We start from the raw sequence: 21,949 nt of genomic DNA, 5'->3' as shown, positions 1-21,949 counted from the left end.
GCAAGTGTATGCATTGCTCTATGTGTGTAACCTGTATGTGTGAATAAATTAGGGGGTGTGCGTTATAGTGTTTAAATGTTAATTTACCTTTTCCCATTTATATCCATGGGAGATCAATGAGCTGTGTGGATATGTTTGGTTCTAGACCACCTGGATGCACGCACACTTTTAATGAACACACACCAACACGCACCCGTTCTATCACACGGAAAAATGTTCCATTAACAGTTCGGTCTATAAACACACATTGAGTAAGTAGATTGTAGTATACACATGCATAGGTACACTCTCCTGCCCTGCTCACTAATGAATGGAACGAGTGCTTTCTAATCCATCAGATTAATTGGAAGTGCCTGGCCATGGATTGAGGAATTTTTCATCCCCCAACCACTGCTCTTTTTCATTGCTTGTATCTGCAGTTTCTGTTTATGTTCAGTTGGTATCGTGTAGAGAGCAGTGTCTTAGTAAAAAGTAGGCCTGTCAGACACTCAATATATCTCTTTCTCAATTAATCTCTGAAATGAAATAGTTAACCGTGATTAATTGCGTTATTATCATGCTTAAAGTTTGGACGTATTTGCAAATTCACAACAAGCCCAAATTAACAATGTAGATCTCCCCTTACCAGTCTTGATTGGGGAATCAAATGGATGCAAATAAAGTTACTTCATCAAATTGACTTTGAGATTTAACTGATTATCAAATCAAACAAAGTGCTCTAACGCGAAGGTAACACAATGTCTACAGAAGAAATGTTAATGCAACAGCATTTGCACTTTGCATGAGTTCCTGCCCCCGCGCTCATCTCTCTGAGCGAGTGGTTCCAACACACTCTGTGTGAACATGGTGCACGAGACGCGACATGCAATCAATTTGATTTTAAAAAAAACAACAAAAAACTGTCTGCTCTTAATCATGATTAACGTAATGCTGCCAGTCCTACGTAAAAAGAAATGCTTGTTTTAGTAATGAAAGAAAAGAAATACAGCCTTGGAAAAACAATTTAGTTGTCACTCTTAAAAACTAGAATGTGAGGCTTTCTACCTATAAATCAACATCCATGACATTTAAGCTGTTGACAAATGAGGGATTTGTGGATTGTGCAAACTCATGTACAAATACGTGAGGCTATTTAAAAGGAAAGATGGTATGAAAGCTAAAAAAAATGTAGAGGGAAAAGGCCCTGCAGTCTGATTATTATGTAAAACTGAACTGGCAGAAATTCTCGGTTGGAATGGTTTTCTCTGTTGGGTTGCACCAATTTGGCATATGCCTCTACTAAATTCAGGATTTAGTATTTACTAAACCATTAGGAATTATAAGATAGTTTGCACCTAGTAGTTCAAGGGGACATATTATGCAAAATCTACTTTTTAATCATTTAAATCCTTATATTTGGGACTCTGGAGGTCCTATCAGTCAGCAAAACTTGAAAAAAGATGTCTCGCAGAGCTGTAAAAAAAACACACGAGTGCTGGTAAGGGTCAACAGTATCCGAAAACCAGAAGTCCGTGAAAAGTTCTATTCTTGGCTCCACAGTGCAGCACAGAGTTCTACACAAACTTCCAGCCTCAGAGGATTTACCTGTGCAGTGGATACATGTTATATATGACAGCAATGCGTCTCCTCGAGCCTGCAAATGATCACTTTTCCAAATGCTAACTGCTGTTAGCTCCCATTAGATTCTATACAGTGCTATATCTGCTGACTTGTCTGAAACTTTTATTTAGCAGTGTGGGTACGGTTAGCATCAGGCTAACATCTTGTTGTTGCAGCATCGCTTTTTTTTCTGCTGACACGTTAACCTCTAACGTGGTTGCAGATTCAGGGCCAGGTGTTTGAAAGCCTTCAAAAAGTGTTTGTTTGACCTCGTTTCTGCCCTTGTAACCGCGTTGCATTAGCGCGCTGTGCTCAAAGTGGCAAAGTTGGTCTTAATGCTCAAGTACAACAGGGGCTGCTAGCTTTCAAATTCGCGTGCACTCGTCCAAAAGACAAGTTGTGTTAGATGGCCACAATCTTTTTTCTTTTCTTTGTATGCGTCCACAGTAATTTACTGTTTACTGTGAGTTTAATCTTATAATAATATAGGGATTCAACAGTTTTTTCATGTTGACAATGCATTTTGTCATGTTGTGAGTAGGAATGCAGCAAACGGCAAACCTTCACAAAGTTCAAAATAAAGAGTGGCACATCCACAACAAACTTTTTAATCGGAACTGTGGTTTGTCAGTCAATATGAAAAGCATCCCGATAGCAACTCAACCATCTACAATTGTTTTTTGAAGACAAAGGGATCTGTTTTAGACTTGAGTCTTTGTCATCTTTATGTATGCTTTCAAGTGAAAAAAAATTCTTCATTTCTCTCCACCGAAGCAAGAAAAATCTGTCCTCCCTTTACTCCTCCTCCTTTGTCATCTCCTATTCATCGTCCCATCCTTATTTATGTTTGATAGGGAAAGAAACGAACACTGGGGCAGTCAAGTGGAAAATGATGCCCTCGATGAGCTTAAAACCTAGATGCCAATAACTGCAATGTTTCAACAGTGTGAAAGACACAAAAAGACTCCCCTCCTCTCTTTCTGTCCTCCTATTTGTCTCATTTCCTGAAGACTTCCTCTTTGTCTCCTTCATTCAGTTGCTTTCATCTTCTCATTACTCGCACACAGAGACCGGAAGAATTAGGCCTCCTACATCTTATCAGAGAAATTCGCTCGGGATTTGAAGACACTGCCATTTCACTGAAGAGGCTTTATAGCTTCGGTCGTGACTCTTTACTGCGAAGGCAAACGGGATGCCGAAGCGCACCAGTTGCACAGAATTGCACGCGAGCCTCTCCACGCCATCCAAGTGCTTTTTCTTGTACCGCAAGGGGTCTGCAAGAGTTGTGAATTCAATACAGCATGACTTGGAGGGAATGATTGTGTCGAATGGGGCAAAACTAACTAATAGAAAAAGAAAATTTATATCACATTTAGTACATTTTAAAGGTCCCATATTATGCAAAATCTACTTTTTAATCATTAAAATACTTATATTTGGGACTCTGGAGGTCCCATCAGTCGGCAAAGTGTGAAAAAAAGATGATTCACTCATGTTTTTGTGGACCTCCTCAGTCTAAGTACAGGAGATAAAACACGTGATGTTGACTTCTGCGGTCACTGGGACGTCACAATGCGCTAAATTCCTGGAATTGTCGTCTCGCAGAGCTCCGCTTTGTTCCTAAAAAATAACGCAAGAGTGCAGGCGAGGGGGAACGGTAACTGAAAACAGGAAGTCTGTGGTCTGTGAGAAGTTATGTTCTTGGCTCCACAGTGCAGCACAGAGTTCTACACAAACTTCCAGCCTCAGAGGATTTATCTGTCCAGTGATTGAACTGCTGTGCTGCTTCATCCGTATGGTATTTTGAACAAAGCATGTCACAGACATTCATTAGTGTTCATTAGGACACCAGGGAACTAGTTTAACATGGAGAAATAGGGTACAATATCAGACATTTAATACATTTCTGCCATCATAGACCAAATCTTGGCCTCAGGGTCATGGACTGGCTAAAAGATTATTTGTGAACCCACTGTTGCATCTCATCACTGATAGACATCATGGCTGTCATCAAGAAAGGTAGCCGCAGGAGGTCATAGTTAACGAGAGGAACCTCGACAAGACAAGTTGACGATCGTTGCTTACAGGATATACTGGAGGAGATGTAAAAGAGAAATGCTTGTGGATAAAGTAAATTTAAGGGGCCCAACAAACGACATTAAATCTGATATAGGACAGCTCACAAAGGAGGTTTAAGTAGCATTTCAGTTACTTGATTTTGTGGTTGAAGACCACAAGGTGACCTTTTTTTTGTTTGGGTTTTATTTGATGTCTTTAATCTTATCTACATGCTGAGGGAAAGGGACCTTTTTGAACAGATTTTAAATTACATGAATGACCTTATATCACACATAGCACATGACTGTACCCTCAGCCTCAGTAGTAGACTGTTTACATTTTCTTTCCAAAAAACATACAATAAAAAAATTGAGTTATGATTTCAGGTGAATGAATGTGCCATGTTTATGAGCATATACTATACAAATGCTTCACGAACAGTTCCTCTTTCGTCCAGAAAAAGAATCAAAATAAGTAGAAAAATGATCTTCTACATTGTCTGGCCCGAGAGAAACAAAAAATCCTCTTGACACCGTGACCTCAACGCAACAGGAAGTCAGCCATCTTGGATTTTTTCCGTATATCTAGTCGTTTCGCAAGTTTTCGTAACTGAGCTTGCTAGTCTGAGAGTGTTTATCTGAGGAACGCGACAAACGCGTCAACTTGTACTCTACCCATCCAAGATCAAATTTTATCAGAATGTTGCGCAAATTCAAAAGGGGCGTGGCCACGGCAGCCATCGGAATTTGGCGAATTTCGACTTTGACATACGTTGACCGATCGGCATGACACTTCATAGGTTGACACGAGACCCCGTGCCTGAACAGGTCTACGAACGCGAATTTGCGATGTCGGCCATCTTGGATGTGTATCTCCTCTCACAATTTTGAGAGAACCCCCACATATCTTTATTTCAAAACGTGCGGTTTGATCGGGAATGTCCGGCTCACAACTAAAAGAATCACAATACAGTAGAAAAAATATATTCTGCATTGTCTTACCTGCAACAGTTTTGACATTTGATGGATTGGGGTTCTTTGGACTATGTAACATTCTGCAGCAGCATTAACACGGGTTAGATGCATTGGGAAAAGTCTGAATGCTCAGCAGTGGGAGTTGGTCGGGTAATGAAATGTGAATCGACAAATCCACGTGTGCCTTTTATATTCATCTTGACAATGCACATTAGTGTCAAGATAAAGACGAAGGCTTTTTTTATTCAGCAATTCCAACGTTTCTACTGGATATTACAATCTTGTTAGTCACTGTTGTGTTTGTTTAGAGTGACTCAGGGTTACATTTCATTTAAATTAGCATGTGACGAATAAACTCTAAAACTGAATTTTTCCATTTACTTACAAATTGTAAGTGTGGTTGTTTCTTTTATTTTGCTGTTATGCAGAATGACCCTTTTCCAGGTGAAAGTAACAACAGCTGTTTAATGTTGTAATGTCTTTCTTTCCCTCTCTCCCACAGAGCTATATCCATGGCAGCAGTCAGGCTCAGTTTGTGGCCGAGTCTCACATCATCCTTCTTCTGAGTATCCTTACACAAAGCGTTTGCACTGTATGTTTTCAACTGTTGGCTACAAATTGAAACATGTTGCTGCAGCCATGTAAGTCACGCTGGGAAATTTTGCTCTATGTGAAATGTTTATCAGCTCATCTTGGCAACAAACTCCTCTCTTTTCCACTCCCCCCCCCCCCCCCATTTGCACCCAGGATGCCAGTTTTTATATCTGGAACGGCATTCTAATTTCGCTGTCTGCTACACTTTCCCAACATGAAACCATTGTCGTCTGTGTGCATTCTCCATAGGGAGGCTGCCTGCAGAACTGCACAAACAAATGACACAAAGACAAGTGATTGTCCTCTTTTAACTTCAACTCCTTGCCTGATTTGTTTCAAACTCATCTCCTGATGATAGGCTGTGTCTGCCTGTCTCTGTGTGTGTGTGTGAGTGTTTGTGTTTACTTGTTTGTGCACTGGTTTGCCAGAATTGTTTGTGTTTGTCTCCTTCTCTGTCTGCTTGTGTGTGTGTGTGTGTGTGTGTACCCATGTGTGCTTGCACCAGTGCTTTTCTATGTGTGTGGGTAATGATACTGTTCATCCCTAGCCGTTGTGTTTGTCCTCCGGGGAAATAGCATGTCCGAGGTTGCACCTGCTTCAGAGTAATATTTGTCTGTCTACATTTCCCCGTGTTTTGTTTTGTTGTGTGCGTGTGCGTGCGCTTGTGTTTTTATTTTTTATTGTCTGTTCATCTGATTACATTTAAATGAAAAACACCTGCGGAAAAAAAACGCGAACGCACCTTCTGTGTTGATTGTGCAGGTGGTGTAAACACGACGCACGGCCATCATCATAGCAGTTTCCTCCGAGGACGTGATGTCGTTTTAATACGCATACATGCATGTACACACATCCATACCGTACAACAGTAACACAGATATATCGTATTTGGCTGATTTTTTTATTTTTTTAATCATTTAAATTCCCAATACTACTTAAAAAGACGAGTTACAGCTTTGATTTATATACATATCGAAGGGATATGTGAACGATTACGCGACAGAGTAATTTGACAAACATCCCTAGACATTTGTGTCTTTGTTGTGATGCTTATTCTGCAGCTGCGCTTCTCTCTCTGGTCCTCTTCAGCAGGTGGAATGAAAGCTCAAGATCCAGCCACTTTAAAGCTCACCCCGCAGAATCCAGTCCGCCGTTTCTGTTATACGCGATAAAGTCATCAATAAATGTCAGCGAGCCGGTTCCATTTACAGCCACGTATTCCCGAAACCATGACTGAGCCACCGCCATGTTTGATAGATCAGGTGGTTACTCCGCCAAACTTGCCTCCTTCCATCATTTTGATCGAGGTGGATTTTTGTTTCCATCTAACATCTAAGTCCATCAAACCTTTTTTTTTTTTTTGTGTCTCGTACATTTCCGTCTGTGAATTGCGCCCTGTCCCATCTGTGTTTAGAGCAGGGGTCTCAGACTGGCGGCCCCCCCGATGGATTGCATGCGGCCTCCCACTTAAAATCATGTTATATGGGGGCCTAGCTGTGGGTTAGCATGTACGTCACCTCACTGTGTGCTGTGTGCGTTTATTAACTCACGGATGGGTTAAAATGCAGAAATTGGAAATTTCCCCACTGCGGGACTAATAAGGGAATCTTAATAATGAAAACATTTTTTTTATAACTGTAATAATAAAACATTTGGTCATAATTATCCCATTATTAAATACAACATTCAATTACATATATAAATACGCTTGTTAGGGCCCGAGCGACGAATGGCAGTGGCCGATACGTGATATCATCATATGATATCATGATGCAATATTGTGAACAGTTGTTTTTTTTGCCCCACTTTTTGTCCTTATTGACCACAATAGATGAGACTTCTGGTTTAGCGTTGGACCACATGTACATGCGTGTCTTGTGGTGAATTCCGTGATAGTATGGTAATAATCGGTGAACAGCGTTATACAGAGCTAGAACAATTATAAACATGTTCCTTAAACCCATCAGGGCTATTTGCCTTTAAGTAATAGCAAGCTTGATGAGCTCAAGCCTTTTGCATCAAAAAGCACGTTTTTGGCACCGAGTGGCAGAAATGTTTGTGTGTGGGAAAAAGTAGGATTACGGTTTTGATAATGTGTCCTTCTTTGTTATTCTAGTTCAGCGAGACAAGTAGCGGACATCATTTTCTATGCTAATGACATGAAACCCAAGGTGTGAATCTTTTGCTGGATGATTGGGGTACACTATACAATAAATGCAAATGACGGATAGGATAGTTGATGCAGTGGCGGTGCACAGCTTTATTTTTTTATTTTTTTATCTAATTTGCCTCACACATTTATAATCGTATGCCGCTTGGCGTGGGTGTATGATCTGCAGGTCTGCAAACCCAGGGGGAAAAAAACAAAACACTTTTTATAATTAGAATTAAACACAGTCGCATAGCCTGGCTCCCTATACTGATACGTCTCTATTTATTATCATGGCTTTATAGTCACGCTTCCTGTGACCCACCCCGAACTGGCACCGTCCATTGTTCAGTCAGAATGCTGTACATGTAGGTAATTGTCTGTGTTTTGCCAGCATATCATGCCATTCGACCATATGCGTACGCCAGTGCATTTGTATTCGTTGCACACGGAGAAGACTCTGTAATTGGGATTATTTAGCCATGCAAGGCTGTTCTCGATATTGTATGATCAGCACTAAATCAGGTGTTTATTATTTAAAAGAGGACGTACAACATATACCACCAAGGATAATTAATAGCTTTAACTAAATACTACAGGACACATAGGTCTAGCCCGTCTGACAAATCATGGCTTTGTTTTCGGTTAAGTCGTAAATATGGCTTTACATCTGCAATTATCATTTGTTCTCCACCCAGTCCTACGAAAGAGAACCACAAATCCAAAGCTCATATGGTCAGTAGGGATAATAACACGTGCTACGTGCACAATGGAACTTCCGCCTAGCAACCGTGGCTGCTGGTACGCTGGGCTGCTTCCGGTAGGTCGTGCTGTCGTTTGCGATTTCCAGTAGACGCTAGTGAAGGCGCTAAGTACTAGAGTCAATTTTATTATTAAAAATGTGCGGATTTCGGATACAAGAGAGACGGTTAACGTATCAAAAAGTCAGAACGTCAGCCCTGCATTGTTGTGTACCCCGGTACAATAGTACGATAAACTTTCATAGGTTTCTGGTGGATGTGTCTGTGCGAGCAGAATGGATAGTGAAGGTACGGCGGGACAAGTTTATACGCCCTCGTCCGCAAATTAAGTGTTTCTTCTTTTTTTTTAAAGTCGTACCGCTATATAAGTAATTAATAAGCACAAGTCACAAGACTGAAATAATTATTCCAAGTATAAAGAGCAGACACGGCACCTTTCTTAAACCTCGTCAATTTCCCCAGGCGTGACAACAAAATCGTCAGTTTTGAAATGCCGGCTTCAAACTTGTGTGAAGTCGTTCCGCCGGACACATCCAATGGAAACCTATGAAAGTTTATCGTGCTATTGTACCGATACAAATTAGTACAAAGGGGTACACAACAATGTAGGGCTGACGCTCTGACTTTTTGATACGATAACCGTCTCTCATGTATCCGAAATCCGCTAATTTTTATTCATAAGATTGACTCTAGTGACGTGTGTGTTATGAGGATTGCAGAGTATCTGTGTTGATGTGCCTTTGTAAGTAAGGCTGCACTACGCCAAATTTAGTCGAATACTTTAAAAGTCCAGTTTTTAAACATGCTTTAAATTTATCTTAACACCTTTGACCCAGTCAAACATGATGATGTCCTCTTAATGAGTCTGTATGTATTCTAGGGTTGCTGAAATAAATTGTATTATATAAGTGTTAGTGTGTATACTCCCTGTATATGGGTATGTGTCTCTTGCGCTTGCTAATCTGCTTGGGCGTGCACACGTATGTGGACGACTGAGAGCAGTGTTTACATCCTGCTCCACTTTATGCAAGTGTGTTGTTTCCTTGACAACCTTGTCCCAGATGCTGCAATCACAATGGGAATGGTGCTGTTGAACGAGGCGGCCACCTCCAAGGGAGACGTTGGCAAACGGAGAAGTGAGTAGAAAGGATTGATTGATTGCAGCTTTATTTTTCTTTTCTTTTTGTCATTTTCCTTTTCATTTTCAAGTTCTACAATCACATTGAATGAAAAAGCAAAATAAGTACACACAGTATGCATGTATATATATATATATGTATATATATATATATATATATATGTATATGTATATATGTATATATATGTACGTATATATATGTATATGTCTATATGTATGTATATATATGTATATGTATGTATATGTCTATATGTATGTCTATATGTATGTATATATGTATGTCTATATATATGTATATGTATATATATGTATATGTATATATGAGTGTATATATATACATATATATGTGTATTTATATGTATATATATATATACATATGTGTATATATGTGTATATATATACATATGTATGTATGTGTATATGTATGTGTATGTGTATGTTTGTGTATATATGTATATGTATTTATGTATGTGTATATTTATATATATACATATATGTATGTATGTGTATATATGTATGTATGTGTATATATGTATGTATGTGTATATATGTATGTATGTGTATATATATATATGTATGTATTTGTATATATGTATGTATGTGTATATATATATATGTATATATGTATATGTATGTATATATATATATATATGTATATATATATATATGTATGTGTGTATGTGTGTATGTATATATGAAAATTACAATACAAGATAAATCATTGGTTTTAAATAGATGACAAAAAGGTGAGAAAGCACCCAGAGAGTACAACGTGCTGCCAAGGACGCATAGTTTCCCATATTGTCAATATTACTCAAAATTATTTATCTGAATCACACAGAAACTTGTTTTTCCCACATCAAACATTCCCTAGAAAATGTCCTTGTAACACGCTTTAGTTTTTGAGTTACCCTCTGCTCGCAGTAATAGAACCATGCCCAAAAACAGTCGTATAAGTTGAGTTTATAAAGTCATATTATTAATGAATAGCAAGGTTTTACTTTTGCTTCGTTTCAGTTTAGCTGGAGAAAAGTTCCTTACCAGCACTTGATGCCATCTAAGCAGATAATGGTCCGGTGTGCAACATTTAGGAGAGTTTATTGAAGGAAATTAGATATACTGCCCATTAGTATGTTTGTAATAGTGTGTTATCTCTTCAAAACAAAAGCTTTGGTTTTCATAGCCTTTATAATAAGCCTTTTTAAGGCACTTTACACAAGCAGATTGCTTTATGGAGAACACCTTCTCGGGGCTGCCATGACTGCCCACATTTCCCACGTAAACACTTCAGTAATTTCACTTGAACATAACTTTGAGCATGAGCATACTGAGCTTCATTGGAACTTGCCATGCTGAAACCACACCAGCAGATGCAAATGCAGAACCCTCGCACATTCGAAGCATATAACCGCCCCACTCTGACTCAATGTGTGCGTTACAAGTCCGACATGATTGGTTGTTGCTGAGTGGCATTTTGAAAACTGGCAGGGGGGCTGTAATTATATCCATATCAGGGACTCTGGGAGCCCTTTTTTCGCTTAAAGCAATCTCACATTAAATGGTAGCAGAGGTAGGATTCATGTGTTAGACCGCCTGAGAAACTGCTGAGAAACACAAGGCAACTGGCTGGATGTGGGTGTTAAAGTGAGACGTGCAGGAGATGTACCAACAGTATCACTAGTTTTCTTCTACTAAATCACCGTTGTATGTTTCCTGACTTAACAGATACAGCTTCAAACTACCTTTTTGCCAGTTGCCTGCCTGTTCAACAAGCTCTTCTAAGAACAAGTGAAAACATTCCTCCAGGTGCTTTTGTCATTGTTGGACAAAAGCTTCATTGACACAGTGCAGCAGGTGTTCACCGATACCAGAAGTGATTTATATTTGCCCATACCTTTGCCCATTTGGTACCACAGTAGGTTGGTTAATAAACCTGAAAACCCCACTGATCTGAGTACACGTGTGCAGCTCACTGTAAAGCACATTGACATATTTTAAAACAGCGACTGTGCTAAAGCAACATTTAAAGCGGGACCTAGACCGGAAGTTCCAATTAACGCTGTTTTTTTAGCGTGTATCTGCGTCATTACCTTGTTTATGAAGCCCTGAAGGTTCAAAACAAACAGTTCGGCCACTGCTGAGAACGATGTGTTTTATTGTAATCTCGGGGGCTCAGTGAGATCTCTGAAAAAAACCCGGTCCGGTTACGTAAACAGTGTTTCTCCTGAACAGCAGATCGTCCCGGATGTGCCCGGCACTAGTCCGGGCACATCCGGTTCCGTGCATTGAATCGCAGAAGAAGAATAACGTCCGTTGTGGAGGTGTTTCACGAGCGACAGTGTCTTCTGACTCTGGGTCTGACTCTGGGTCTGACTCCGGGTCTGACTCTGGGTCTGACTCCGGGTCTGACTCCGGGTCTGACTCCGGGTCTGACTCTGGGTCTGACTCCGGGGTCAAATTCATAAAAGTGACTGCGGCGGGGAGTCGTGAAGAAGCTATTTTTAAACACTGTTAAAACAATGTTTTGATAATGAGGAGCAGTGCATCCACCGTTCCAGATGGGGGGGAGCTGCGCTTCTGAGAGCAGGTGTACTTCCGGGTACTGGCCAATCACAAGACAGTCTGTCTTCTGGGTGAGAGAGTTGAGTCTCAAATCTCGCGGCTGGGAAACACCGTCAGAAAAGAGGATTTCTATCGGCTCGTTTGCAGCAACTAGGAACGTTTTTGACCATAAAAACAAGTTAATGTATGTAAGTAGACCTCCATAACTAACATATATGTGCAACAGGACCACTCTGTGAGCTTTAAAACCAACCCATTATCAATTCAGATAATTCCTTGCTTTCTATTGGGTTAGTTTGTCCAAAAAACATAAAGGCATACCAGCTTCCAACATAATTAATGTACTGATATTTACTGATAGTTTTGGTTTAGCCCATTGTCCTTACATGATTAAATTGTTAAGACGCACACTATGCAGTTATAGCAAGTGCTCACATTTTCTCATTTGTGTGACATGTACACGCAGAAACACGCACGCTTCCGTGTCTTTCTACAGATTCAGCCTGACGTGACCTAATAAGTTAGTCATCACAAACTCTCAAGTTTGCAAATTTAAAGCACGGGGCAGTCGGCTCGACACTGAAAAAATTCCCCTCTTGGGTCTTTTTTTTTTTTTTTTCCTGAATGATCTAGCACTTTTATCTTTCCCGTTAATGAAGGAGCCGTGTACGCAAAAAATTGCTCTCAGTATCCTGCTGGGTCTGTTTATGTTCGAAAAAAAATGTGCTACACCGAAGGCACGAAATAAGGACAACTTAGGTTGTCATTATGAATGTGCTCAGATCTCCAGATGGTCACAAGGAAAATGGAGGACTCGCTTAAAGTTTTGTTTTACATTAAGAAAACATTTAAGGAAAGATGAGCTTTATTTAGATTTAATGTTAAAAATCAATGCTGCAGGAAATTTGATCATTTATTAAAAAAGAAAAAGTAGTGATTTTTGGACACACACCAACAAGTGCATGTGAATCTGACCCTCTGCATTTAACCCATCCTTATTATTACCTGAGGAACAATGAGGGGATTGGATGCCCTGCTCAGAGGCACCTTGACCCATCCTAGGATTTGAAACGGCAACTCACACAGCCATCACAGCTAAATACATACGTGTAAATGTCATATCAAACGAGAAAACTCCCATATATATATATATATATATATTATATTTTTTTTTATGAGAAAAATACTTCAGAATGTCTGCACGTTTTTTTACTCGCTGTATGTTGGTTTTTTATGGAGACCTGCTATAACAGAACCTTAGTCATTCACAGTAATACACACGATCAAACATAGCGACAGTAAGTCAAAGAAGAGCACTTGGCTGATTACGCTGATGTTTACCTTCGTTGTAATCAGATAAGACTGTGTCTCAAGCAAAAGGGATGGATGAGACGTTTATTTTACATTAATCAAGTTAATAAGGAGGAAATGCTGGGTTGATGCTTTAGCTACGCTTGTTTTTTTTTTTTAAACAGAAATTCCACGTTTTTTGCATATACATATTTTAACATTTACACATTTCTGCTGCTCCTTTATTGTTATACTAATTACATAACCTCTAATTTGTTTTGTAATTTGTACTACAAAGTAATCCAAAGTAATTTAAACTCAAAAACAAATGTTATTTTTAAATGTGTTTCCTGTTCTGGTACTACAGTGTTTTTTTTTTTCTAAATAAAACGTTCAGTTTTTTCTTCATTTTAAAATGTTAATATACTGTTTTAACATGCAGCAAAATTATAAATACCTTCCAGATATTGAAAGTTATTCTGGAAAAATGTGCAAAAACACTTAGTCGCAGGACATTTTCGGACACTTTTATGGTTATAATAAACAACAACAAAAAAATGTTTTTATTAAATTATTCCAATAATTTACATTGTTATTTATTTCTTATCCAAACAATCACAACACTCTGCTTCCCTGAGTAAGTCGCCTGCCAAGTTTGAAGCCCGTCGAGCCACCTGCTGGACAGTTGTGTGATTAACCGACAGACGGATGCTGCTTGCCTTAATAGTTAGATGAAGCAACTCATCATTTTACATTTTTTACTTGACCACAGTAATTGCACAATGGCTCTCAAAGGCATTCCTTCAGCATCTTAAGCAGAGCTTGTACATGATACTCTAGATCGTTGGATCTCAAAGTGCGGCCCGGGGGCCAAATGCGGCCCGCAGAAACATTTCTGGCGGCCCGCAATGAATTACAGTTGATAGTTTTAATCCAGGAGCTACTAAGCTTGTTAAATGTTTATTGGACTATACTGGATACAGACCAATAAGTATAAACAAAAATACTGGGTATTTACCTGGTTTCTATATGGTGAATTTTAGTGTATTATTGGGTTATAAGCTGGTAATAAACAGGTAGCTACAGCCCCCAATTACTAGCTATTTACCCAGTAAATATATGGTAACAGAAATGTGTTACGAAGAACAATGGCCAAAATACTGTGTAATTACCCAGTAAATTATAAAGCGTTATTATATTAACGCTTAAATTACATTATATTAACGCTTATATTACTTAACGCTAAACTGTAGAACTGCAATCTGGTCATTAAAATGATGACAAATGGGATTTCTTTCTGTTGTTTTGCCTTTGGCGGCCCTCAGTCCAATGTTGGGTTCCTAAATTGGCCCTCAGGTATCAACACTTTGAGAACCCCTGCTCTAGATTGTGCGAGAAAGGGATATATTATGTCCTGTGCAGGTAAATTATGCCAAACACACACAAAGTGAATTAGTTAAACTTAAAAAAAAAAAAGAAAAGTAAAGAGCAGCTTAAGAATGAAAAAAAGGAAAATCTTTAATTGAAATGATCAACTTTTTATTTGACTTTAACTATCAGAGCTTGGCAAATACATGATGATGGTTTTATAATAAGCTGAAAATGTGTTTCCTGAGTAAATTGAAACACAACACGTCTTCTTTCTTTGTGCATTTTCATTCGTTCTTTCACTCTCTTACTCTTCATTTCCTTTCTTCTTCCTACGTTCGGGGGGAGAAAATACTGTCTTTCTCCTTCGACGCAACCTCCGGGTTTATATAATTACCACCTACTAATGACAATAAATTGAAGAAAACCCATCTCGCTGATTACTTGTTACTGCTGCACAAGCAACCCTAATGCTTTCTGAAAACGTCCATAAACACACGGTAGCTAGGTTTCCATGAAAATAGGACATAATATTCGAACGGAAGTGAATTCAAACATTTGGTAATCGTTGTACAGCAAATATTTGTACTTAGTTCACCGAGATAAGCAATAGTGGAATAGGAAAATGAGCGCCCAACAAAGCTGAAAAAGTGTGTCTTAGTCCATTTTCATACCATGATGGGAAGTTTGGAATTAGTTTATTTTTCAGGAGGTCTGAATTATTCCAGATTGGGGTGAATTTGGACAAATTTTGCCATGGTTTGGTTGAAGAAAGAGCATATAAGACACTCTATATTGCGCATTCTTATACCCTCTGTATATACTGTACGTTTAAACATAGGCAGCCGAAAAATGCTCTGTGTTCCAAGGGTTAAACTGATTCAGTTAAAATACACTGACCCAACTGCGTCCGTTTTATACCAATTCAATCTCCTCCGTTCATCCTCTATTTGTTCGGGACACGCTTTAATACAGTTCAAGGTCCTAACACAGACTCCATTTTTTTCCAACGTGAGACTGGCAAGAATGTTTCCAGCTATAAACTCTTATTTGTGACGGGTGCAAACCATCTAACCTTACTTTTCTGTGATTTTCTTTTTTTTTTAATCCAAGACGTATAACAGCCCTCTCTCCTGCAAATTCTGTCTTTCCGGATCTGTGAGCATATCCCTTGTCCGTATTGTTGTCCATCTATCCTACTTATGTCAAATTATACAGTGATGCAACCCCTTTTTCTGGTCTGTCCTTTTGCGATGCCAGTTGATGTTGATATATGTTGGGGTTTTTTTTGCAATAGCACTTCACATTATGATCTGTAAGTGCATTACCTTTTTAAATGATAACAAATATAAATAAAGTATTAAAAAAGGTAAAGTGGCATAGAGAATAGATGTCTTGTCAGTAACGGAGAGCACGGATTGGAGTGTAATCACTGGATGTGTGGTGTTAAATCCCTGGCATATAACTTCCATACTGCCGAGTGCAGATACAGGAAGTAATCTGCTACTTTCGTGGGCATCTGCACCAGAAAGCAGAGCGTATACACTTGTTTCTCAGCAGTGACTGAACGTGCGATGGAGTTACAAATTCACTATCGGTGGATGTACTGTATGTTTGGGTGGGATGAGATAGTCGGGAGAGAATGTGAGAGTGAAGGAGGATGAAACAAGAAAGGGTAATTAAAGAGGCAGGCGAAGTGAGATTGCACTGTGAGAGAACCAAAGTACATAAGAGACATTTTTTAAAATAAGGTCACAATCCATCATCTGCCATCTCTTTCTCTTGTAATACCAGCATGTTAATACAAAACTGCCTAATTTCAAGACACAATAGAAACTTGTTAAAATGCAAAAAACCTTTGGAAGTTTTCAGGTTATACAGCAGATTCATGCAGACAAAAAATAGGATTAAGGTGTGAAAAGTAAAGACGATCAATGATAAAGTGGAGGCTCCTATCTGTATATTCAATTTTGTGCAAAAGTCTTAACGGGGCCATATTATACCCTATTTTTTCCAAGTTAACCTAGTTCCCTGGTGTCCTAATGAACATGTCTGTGACATGCTTTGGTCAAAATACCATAAGGATGAAGCACCACAGCAGTTCAATCATCCTGCCAAAACAGCCCTGTTCAGAACGCTCTGTTTAGTAGTATCTCTTTAGGTCCACCTTAAAAAAAAAAAAGTAAAACGAAACTTAAGGGACAGGAAATGACATCAGCCACAGAGGCTACTGGGAGCTAACAGCAGTTAGCATTTGGAAAAGTGATCATATGCAGGCTCTAGCAGGCACATTGCCGTCATATATAACATGTATCCACTGGACAGATAAATCCTGTGTGGCTGGAAGTTTGTGTAGAACTCTGTGCTGCACTGTGGAGCCAAGAATAGAACTTTTCGCCGGACTTCCGGTTTTTTCGGATACCGTTGCCCTCGCCAGCACTCGGCGCGTGTTTTACGGACAAAGCGGAGCTCCGCGAGACAACAATTCCAGGAATTTTAGCGCATTGTTACGTTCCAATGAGTGCGGAAGTCAGCATTGCGTGTTTTATCTCCTGTACTTTAGACCGAGGAGGACCACAAAAACATGAGTGAGTCATCTTTTTTCACACTTTGCCGACCAAATATAAGCATTTTAATGGTTAAAAAGTTGATTTTGCATAATATGACCCCTTCAAAGCACCACCAGTTTAGTTGTTAAACTAATTCATTCATTCATTCATTCATTCATTCATTCATTGCCTTCCACTTAATCCCACGGTCACACCTGGTTGCAAACCTCTTTTTTGGTGTTAAAAAATAGTTTTTTTTACAGCAAAAAAAATGTATCATGGCTAGCCACTACTCCACCATGATAGAAACCAGTCATTTGGTTAATTTGTTAAAATGGGTTAAGACAATATATCTTCTGGCTTCTTCCTGCTTGGGAAATGTAAAAATGTAATGTTTGCCATGCCAATATATCATGATTAAAATTGAGCCAAGTCATGCAGTCAAAAGAGGAATTACCACCTTTGTCATTGAGGGAATTCATTCAGCTTAAACAACTTTTCATTTCACCAAGGTCATAAATCTCTTAGCATATTAGCATGCTCAGTGTGTGTGCGTCTCCCACTCATAATTGATGACTTATGGGAAATGCATCCCACTATGCTTAATGAAGATATCCAGACATTCACACATCCTGCCACTCTCACACTCACTGGCTTATACATAGATAGGGGCATAAGGACTCTCACTGGGGGTGGTGGGGGGGTGGGGGGGGGCACACTCAAATATGTCGACAGCATCTCTTCTCACACAGGTCTTTGTGGCTAATCTTGTTAGGAGACAGCATTGACTCCCCATATATTACATAATACAGCTCAAAGCCCAGCTCATACTGTCCCACCTCCGCATGTCCACACAGGTTTGCGTGATGCAAATGTGATCATGGCTGTGGTGTGAGAATGTAAGGACATTCTGTGACCCCCCTGTAGCACAGCAATTTCCAGTCCAGTTGGTGGCGCACTCTTTGCTTATACATGTTCTACCAAAACGCTCAAAGGATATACTAACTGGGTTGCAAACTGCTGGCAAAAGAAATCACTTGCTGGAAAGATATATGGGATTGAGTACACTACCATTCAAAAGTTTGGGGTCCACCTATACAATTTCTTTGTGTTTTCCATTCAAACTCTGGAGAGATGGTTGCTAGAAATGGGGCCTCTATAGACCTATATACATATTCCATTAAAAACCAGACGTTTGCAGCTAAGTGACCCCAAATATTTGAACGGTAGTGTATGTTGGCACAGATTACTCAACTACCTCATTTTAGTCTTCATAGAACCATGGCCATGTACCCACATGTGTAATTGCTATATGGAATATGGAAACTAGACGATCTAAAACCTTATACCTAACCTCCACCAAAAATCAGTTAATAGTTAATAAACCTACTCTTAACCTAGTAACACTTCATTTTGATGAAGCTTCTCAGTCATCCAGGTCATAGTCTTCTTCAGTAGCCGGTTGGACTTGCGACTGGACTTGCTTGAGTTGAGTTGAAGACGTTTCACCTCTCATCCAAGACACTGCTTCTTCGTTTTTCGGTCCCGATGAGGACCATAAAGTCATCGGTATAAAGAAGCACTAACGAATCTAACTCTTCTGCCCACACTTCATTACACTGTTGCTAAAGAAAACAAAGATCCACTCAACTGCTCATCTACGGACCGATCCGTTTAATTAACTGCGATAGTGAAGTATTTTCTAAAGTCATCGCCCTTCACCTTGAGTAGATCCTTCCTTATTTAAAGGTCACATAGAGTGGTCCTGTTGCACATATATGTGAGTTATGGAGGTCTACTTACATATATTAAGTTGTTTTTATGGTCAAAATCCTCCTAGTTGATGTAAACGAGCCGATTGAAATCTGTCCTTTTCGAAGCGCTTGTCAGTCGCGCTATTTTTAGCCATAAATCTCGCCCGAGAAGACAGAGTGTGTTGTGATTGGCCAGCCAGCGTAGAGCCTTCCCACCTGTGTTGTGATTGGCCAGGTATCTGGAAGTGACGTAATCTATCACGTCAGCTCTCAGAAGCGCAGCTCCCCTCTCTGGAGCGGTGGATGCACTGCTACTCATTATCAAAACATTGTTTTAACAGTGTTTAAAAATAGCTTCGTCACGACTCCCCGCCGCAGTCCCTTTATGACTTTAAACCGGAGTCAGACCCAGAGTCAGAAGACACTGTTGCTCGTGAAACACCTCCACAACGGACGTTATTCTTCTTCTGCGGTTCACTGTACGCAACCGGATGTGCCCGGACTACCGCCCGGAGCAGGACGATCGGTTGTTCAGGAGAACCGCTGCTTACGTAACGTTAACGGGATTTTCAGTGATCTCGTTGAGCCCCGAGATTACAATAAAACACAACTTTCTCAGCAGTGGCTGAACTGTTTGTTTCGAACCGTCAGGGCTTCATAAACAAGGTAATGACGCAGATACACACTAAAAAAAACAGCGATAATAGGAACTTCCGGTCTAGTTTCGCTTTAATGTATAGACTGGGTTTATCCAGGTCATATTTTATTTGAGATGCTTGTTTAACATTATTTACATAAAACCCAAATAACCTATCCCCATAAGCAGTACGATCCCTTGATGCCGAGAAGGCATTCGATTCGGTTTGAGTGGGATCCAGATTATATAAATATAATATATTCAACAACTCTGGAATGGTTGTGTAGAAGTACATGTGGAAGATATGAATGGAAAGTGAAAACAAATGGATGGGGAACCAGTTATGGTGCTGACACTGAGAGATGGGAGCAAACAGTCTTCTACATACAGTGCGTGCGTTACAGATTACATTACACACACACACACCCACGCGAACCAGTGGAGTCCCCCGAAGATGAATGACAGTAGACGCACACGAAATGACTCCGTCTGAGAATCTGTTTTAACCTTTTCCAACCAAATATTTAGCTCTGACGTTGCCTCGTCTGTCTCCGTCTCAAGCACTGAGAACATGCAGCAATCTCACTCGGCGACGGTTTAATTCAACGCGGTGAATCTCAAAGGATTAGCTGCGACACAAGGGTGTACGTGCAAACACTAATACTGTATATACACACACGCATGCAAACACACACACACACCATTCCTCTGCAGACTAAAGTCGATGCTCGAGCTTCTGCGTGTTTGACGTAAGAATAGCCACAGAGGAAATAACGTGATAACTGCTGCAAACAAGACTTTTTCTGCAACATCGCAAGTTTGATAATGAAAAAAAGGACAGCGCCCTTACATAGCATGCAAAAATGATTCTCTAAATTAACTTTAATATCAGAGGGATTTAGGACAATGAAGCAGTGCTGTGTATTGTTTTAGTTCTCGCAATCAGCAAATGTTTGAATATCTTTTAAGCAGGTTTGCTAAGTAGGCCTACATACAGTAGGTGTTTACATTTGTGGTGAGAACCACTAACATTAACAGTGGAGTGTTTGTTTACTGTATATTGTGTCTAAACATTGTTTAGAAAGCTGCATCTAGCGCTGGTTCGTTTGCGTTGGGTGAACTAACTGAACTGAATCACTTTTCGCGGGGGCGGGCGAAAGTGATCCGTTCACTCACTGCAGACGGAATCAGTCAGTCACTCACTCAGTGAGGGAATCTCTGCGTGTCCCCCATGCTATCAGCTAATGTAGTCAGCGCAAGATGTTTACACTTAAAGGGGACATATGAGAAAAATCAACTTTTTAATCATTTAAATCCTTATATTTGGGACTCTGGAGGCCTTATCAGTCGGCAAAGTGTGAAAAAAGACGACTCGCTCGTGTTTTTGTGGTCCTCCTCAGTCGAAGTACAGGAGATGAAACGCGCGACGTTGACTTCCGCGCTCATTAAGACGTCGCAATGCGCTAAATTCCTGGAAATGTTGTCTCGCGGAGCTCCGCTTTGTCCGTAAAAACACGCGAGAGTGCTGGCGAGGGCGACGGAACCCGAGAACCGGAAGTCCACGAAAAGTTCTATTCTTGGCTCCACAGTGCAGCGCAGAGTCCTACACAAACGTCCAGCCTCAGAGGATTTATCTGTCCAGTAGATACATGTTGTATATGACGGCAATGTGCCTGCTAGAGCCTGCAAATGATCACTTTTCCGAATGCTAACTGTTGTTAGCTCCCAGTAGCCTCTGTGGCTGATGCTCTTTTTTTTTTAAGTTGGACCTTTAAGGTGGACCTAAAGAGATACTACTAAACAGAGTGTTCTGAACAGGGCTGTTTTGGCAGGGTGATTGAACTGCTGTGGTGCTTCATCCTTATGACAAAAACAGCGGACTGAGACGTCTGCGTTCTTCTCACTGATTCGTTCACTGAATGTACTCTGCGTTAATCAGCGTAACAGTTCACCAGTTCAGTGATTCAGCTGCTCAAAACTTTAGATCAGTTCAAAAGACCTGAATTTCCAGAAACTCCAGCATTTAGCAAGGACATTTTTTTTTTTTTAAATCATTATTTTAACAGAGGGGCTTTGGTGTATTTAGCAGCAGCACTGACAAGAGCCGGAAGCATTGAACTGAGTCACGAACCGTTCAATTTCGGTTGAGTGACTCAGTGAGTCACACGGAGGGTCTGCGCTCCGGTCATGCAGGAAGAACTGAACGATTCGGTGAACAAATCTTTTTAGTGAGCTGATTCTAAAGATTCAGTGCACCGAATATAACTTTTGTTCCCATCACTAGTTGCATGAGTCTTTATAATGTGAGTGAATTATCTGACTGGAATTCTTCAGTCAGGATTCAAATATTCTCACAGGCCTTTGTCTCATGATTATTATCATACTGTTTATCAGAATGTATAGGAAATGAAATAACGTGTACATCATGTTAACATCACAAGATGGCGTTTATTTTACTACCCTCTTAAGTCATTAGAGGACAAAAACGTCCACTTCCAGAAACTGTTATAAACTTG

The 21,949-nt window shown here is 40.0% G+C and overlaps 1 protein-coding gene across 1 annotated transcript in view; it reads left to right on the top strand.

The window, feature by feature from the left end:
* Positions 1-21,949, top strand: part of LOC310940942 (dolichyl-diphosphooligosaccharide--protein glycosyltransferase subunit TUSC3) — a gene marked incomplete at its 3' end in the record, with an annotated part of 47,371 nt that overhangs the window by 24,587 nt on the left and 835 nt on the right. Inside the window, exons 6-7 of the mRNA XM_083906003.1 lie at positions 5,134-5,197; positions 9,197-9,271. Of these exons, the coding sequence (XP_083762129.1) occupies positions 5,134-5,197; positions 9,197-9,271 (139 nt within the window). The remainder of the gene's footprint in view (positions 1-5,133; positions 5,198-9,196; positions 9,272-21,949) is intronic.

The sequence above is a fragment of the Microchirus variegatus genome, assembly GCF_963457635.1.
Source record: "Microchirus variegatus genome assembly, chromosome: 19".
Taxonomy (NCBI): Eukaryota; Metazoa; Chordata; class Actinopteri; order Pleuronectiformes; family Soleidae; genus Microchirus; species Microchirus variegatus.
The sequence above is the reverse complement of the archived record's forward strand: the minus strand, read 5'-3'. Positions and strand labels throughout refer to the sequence as shown.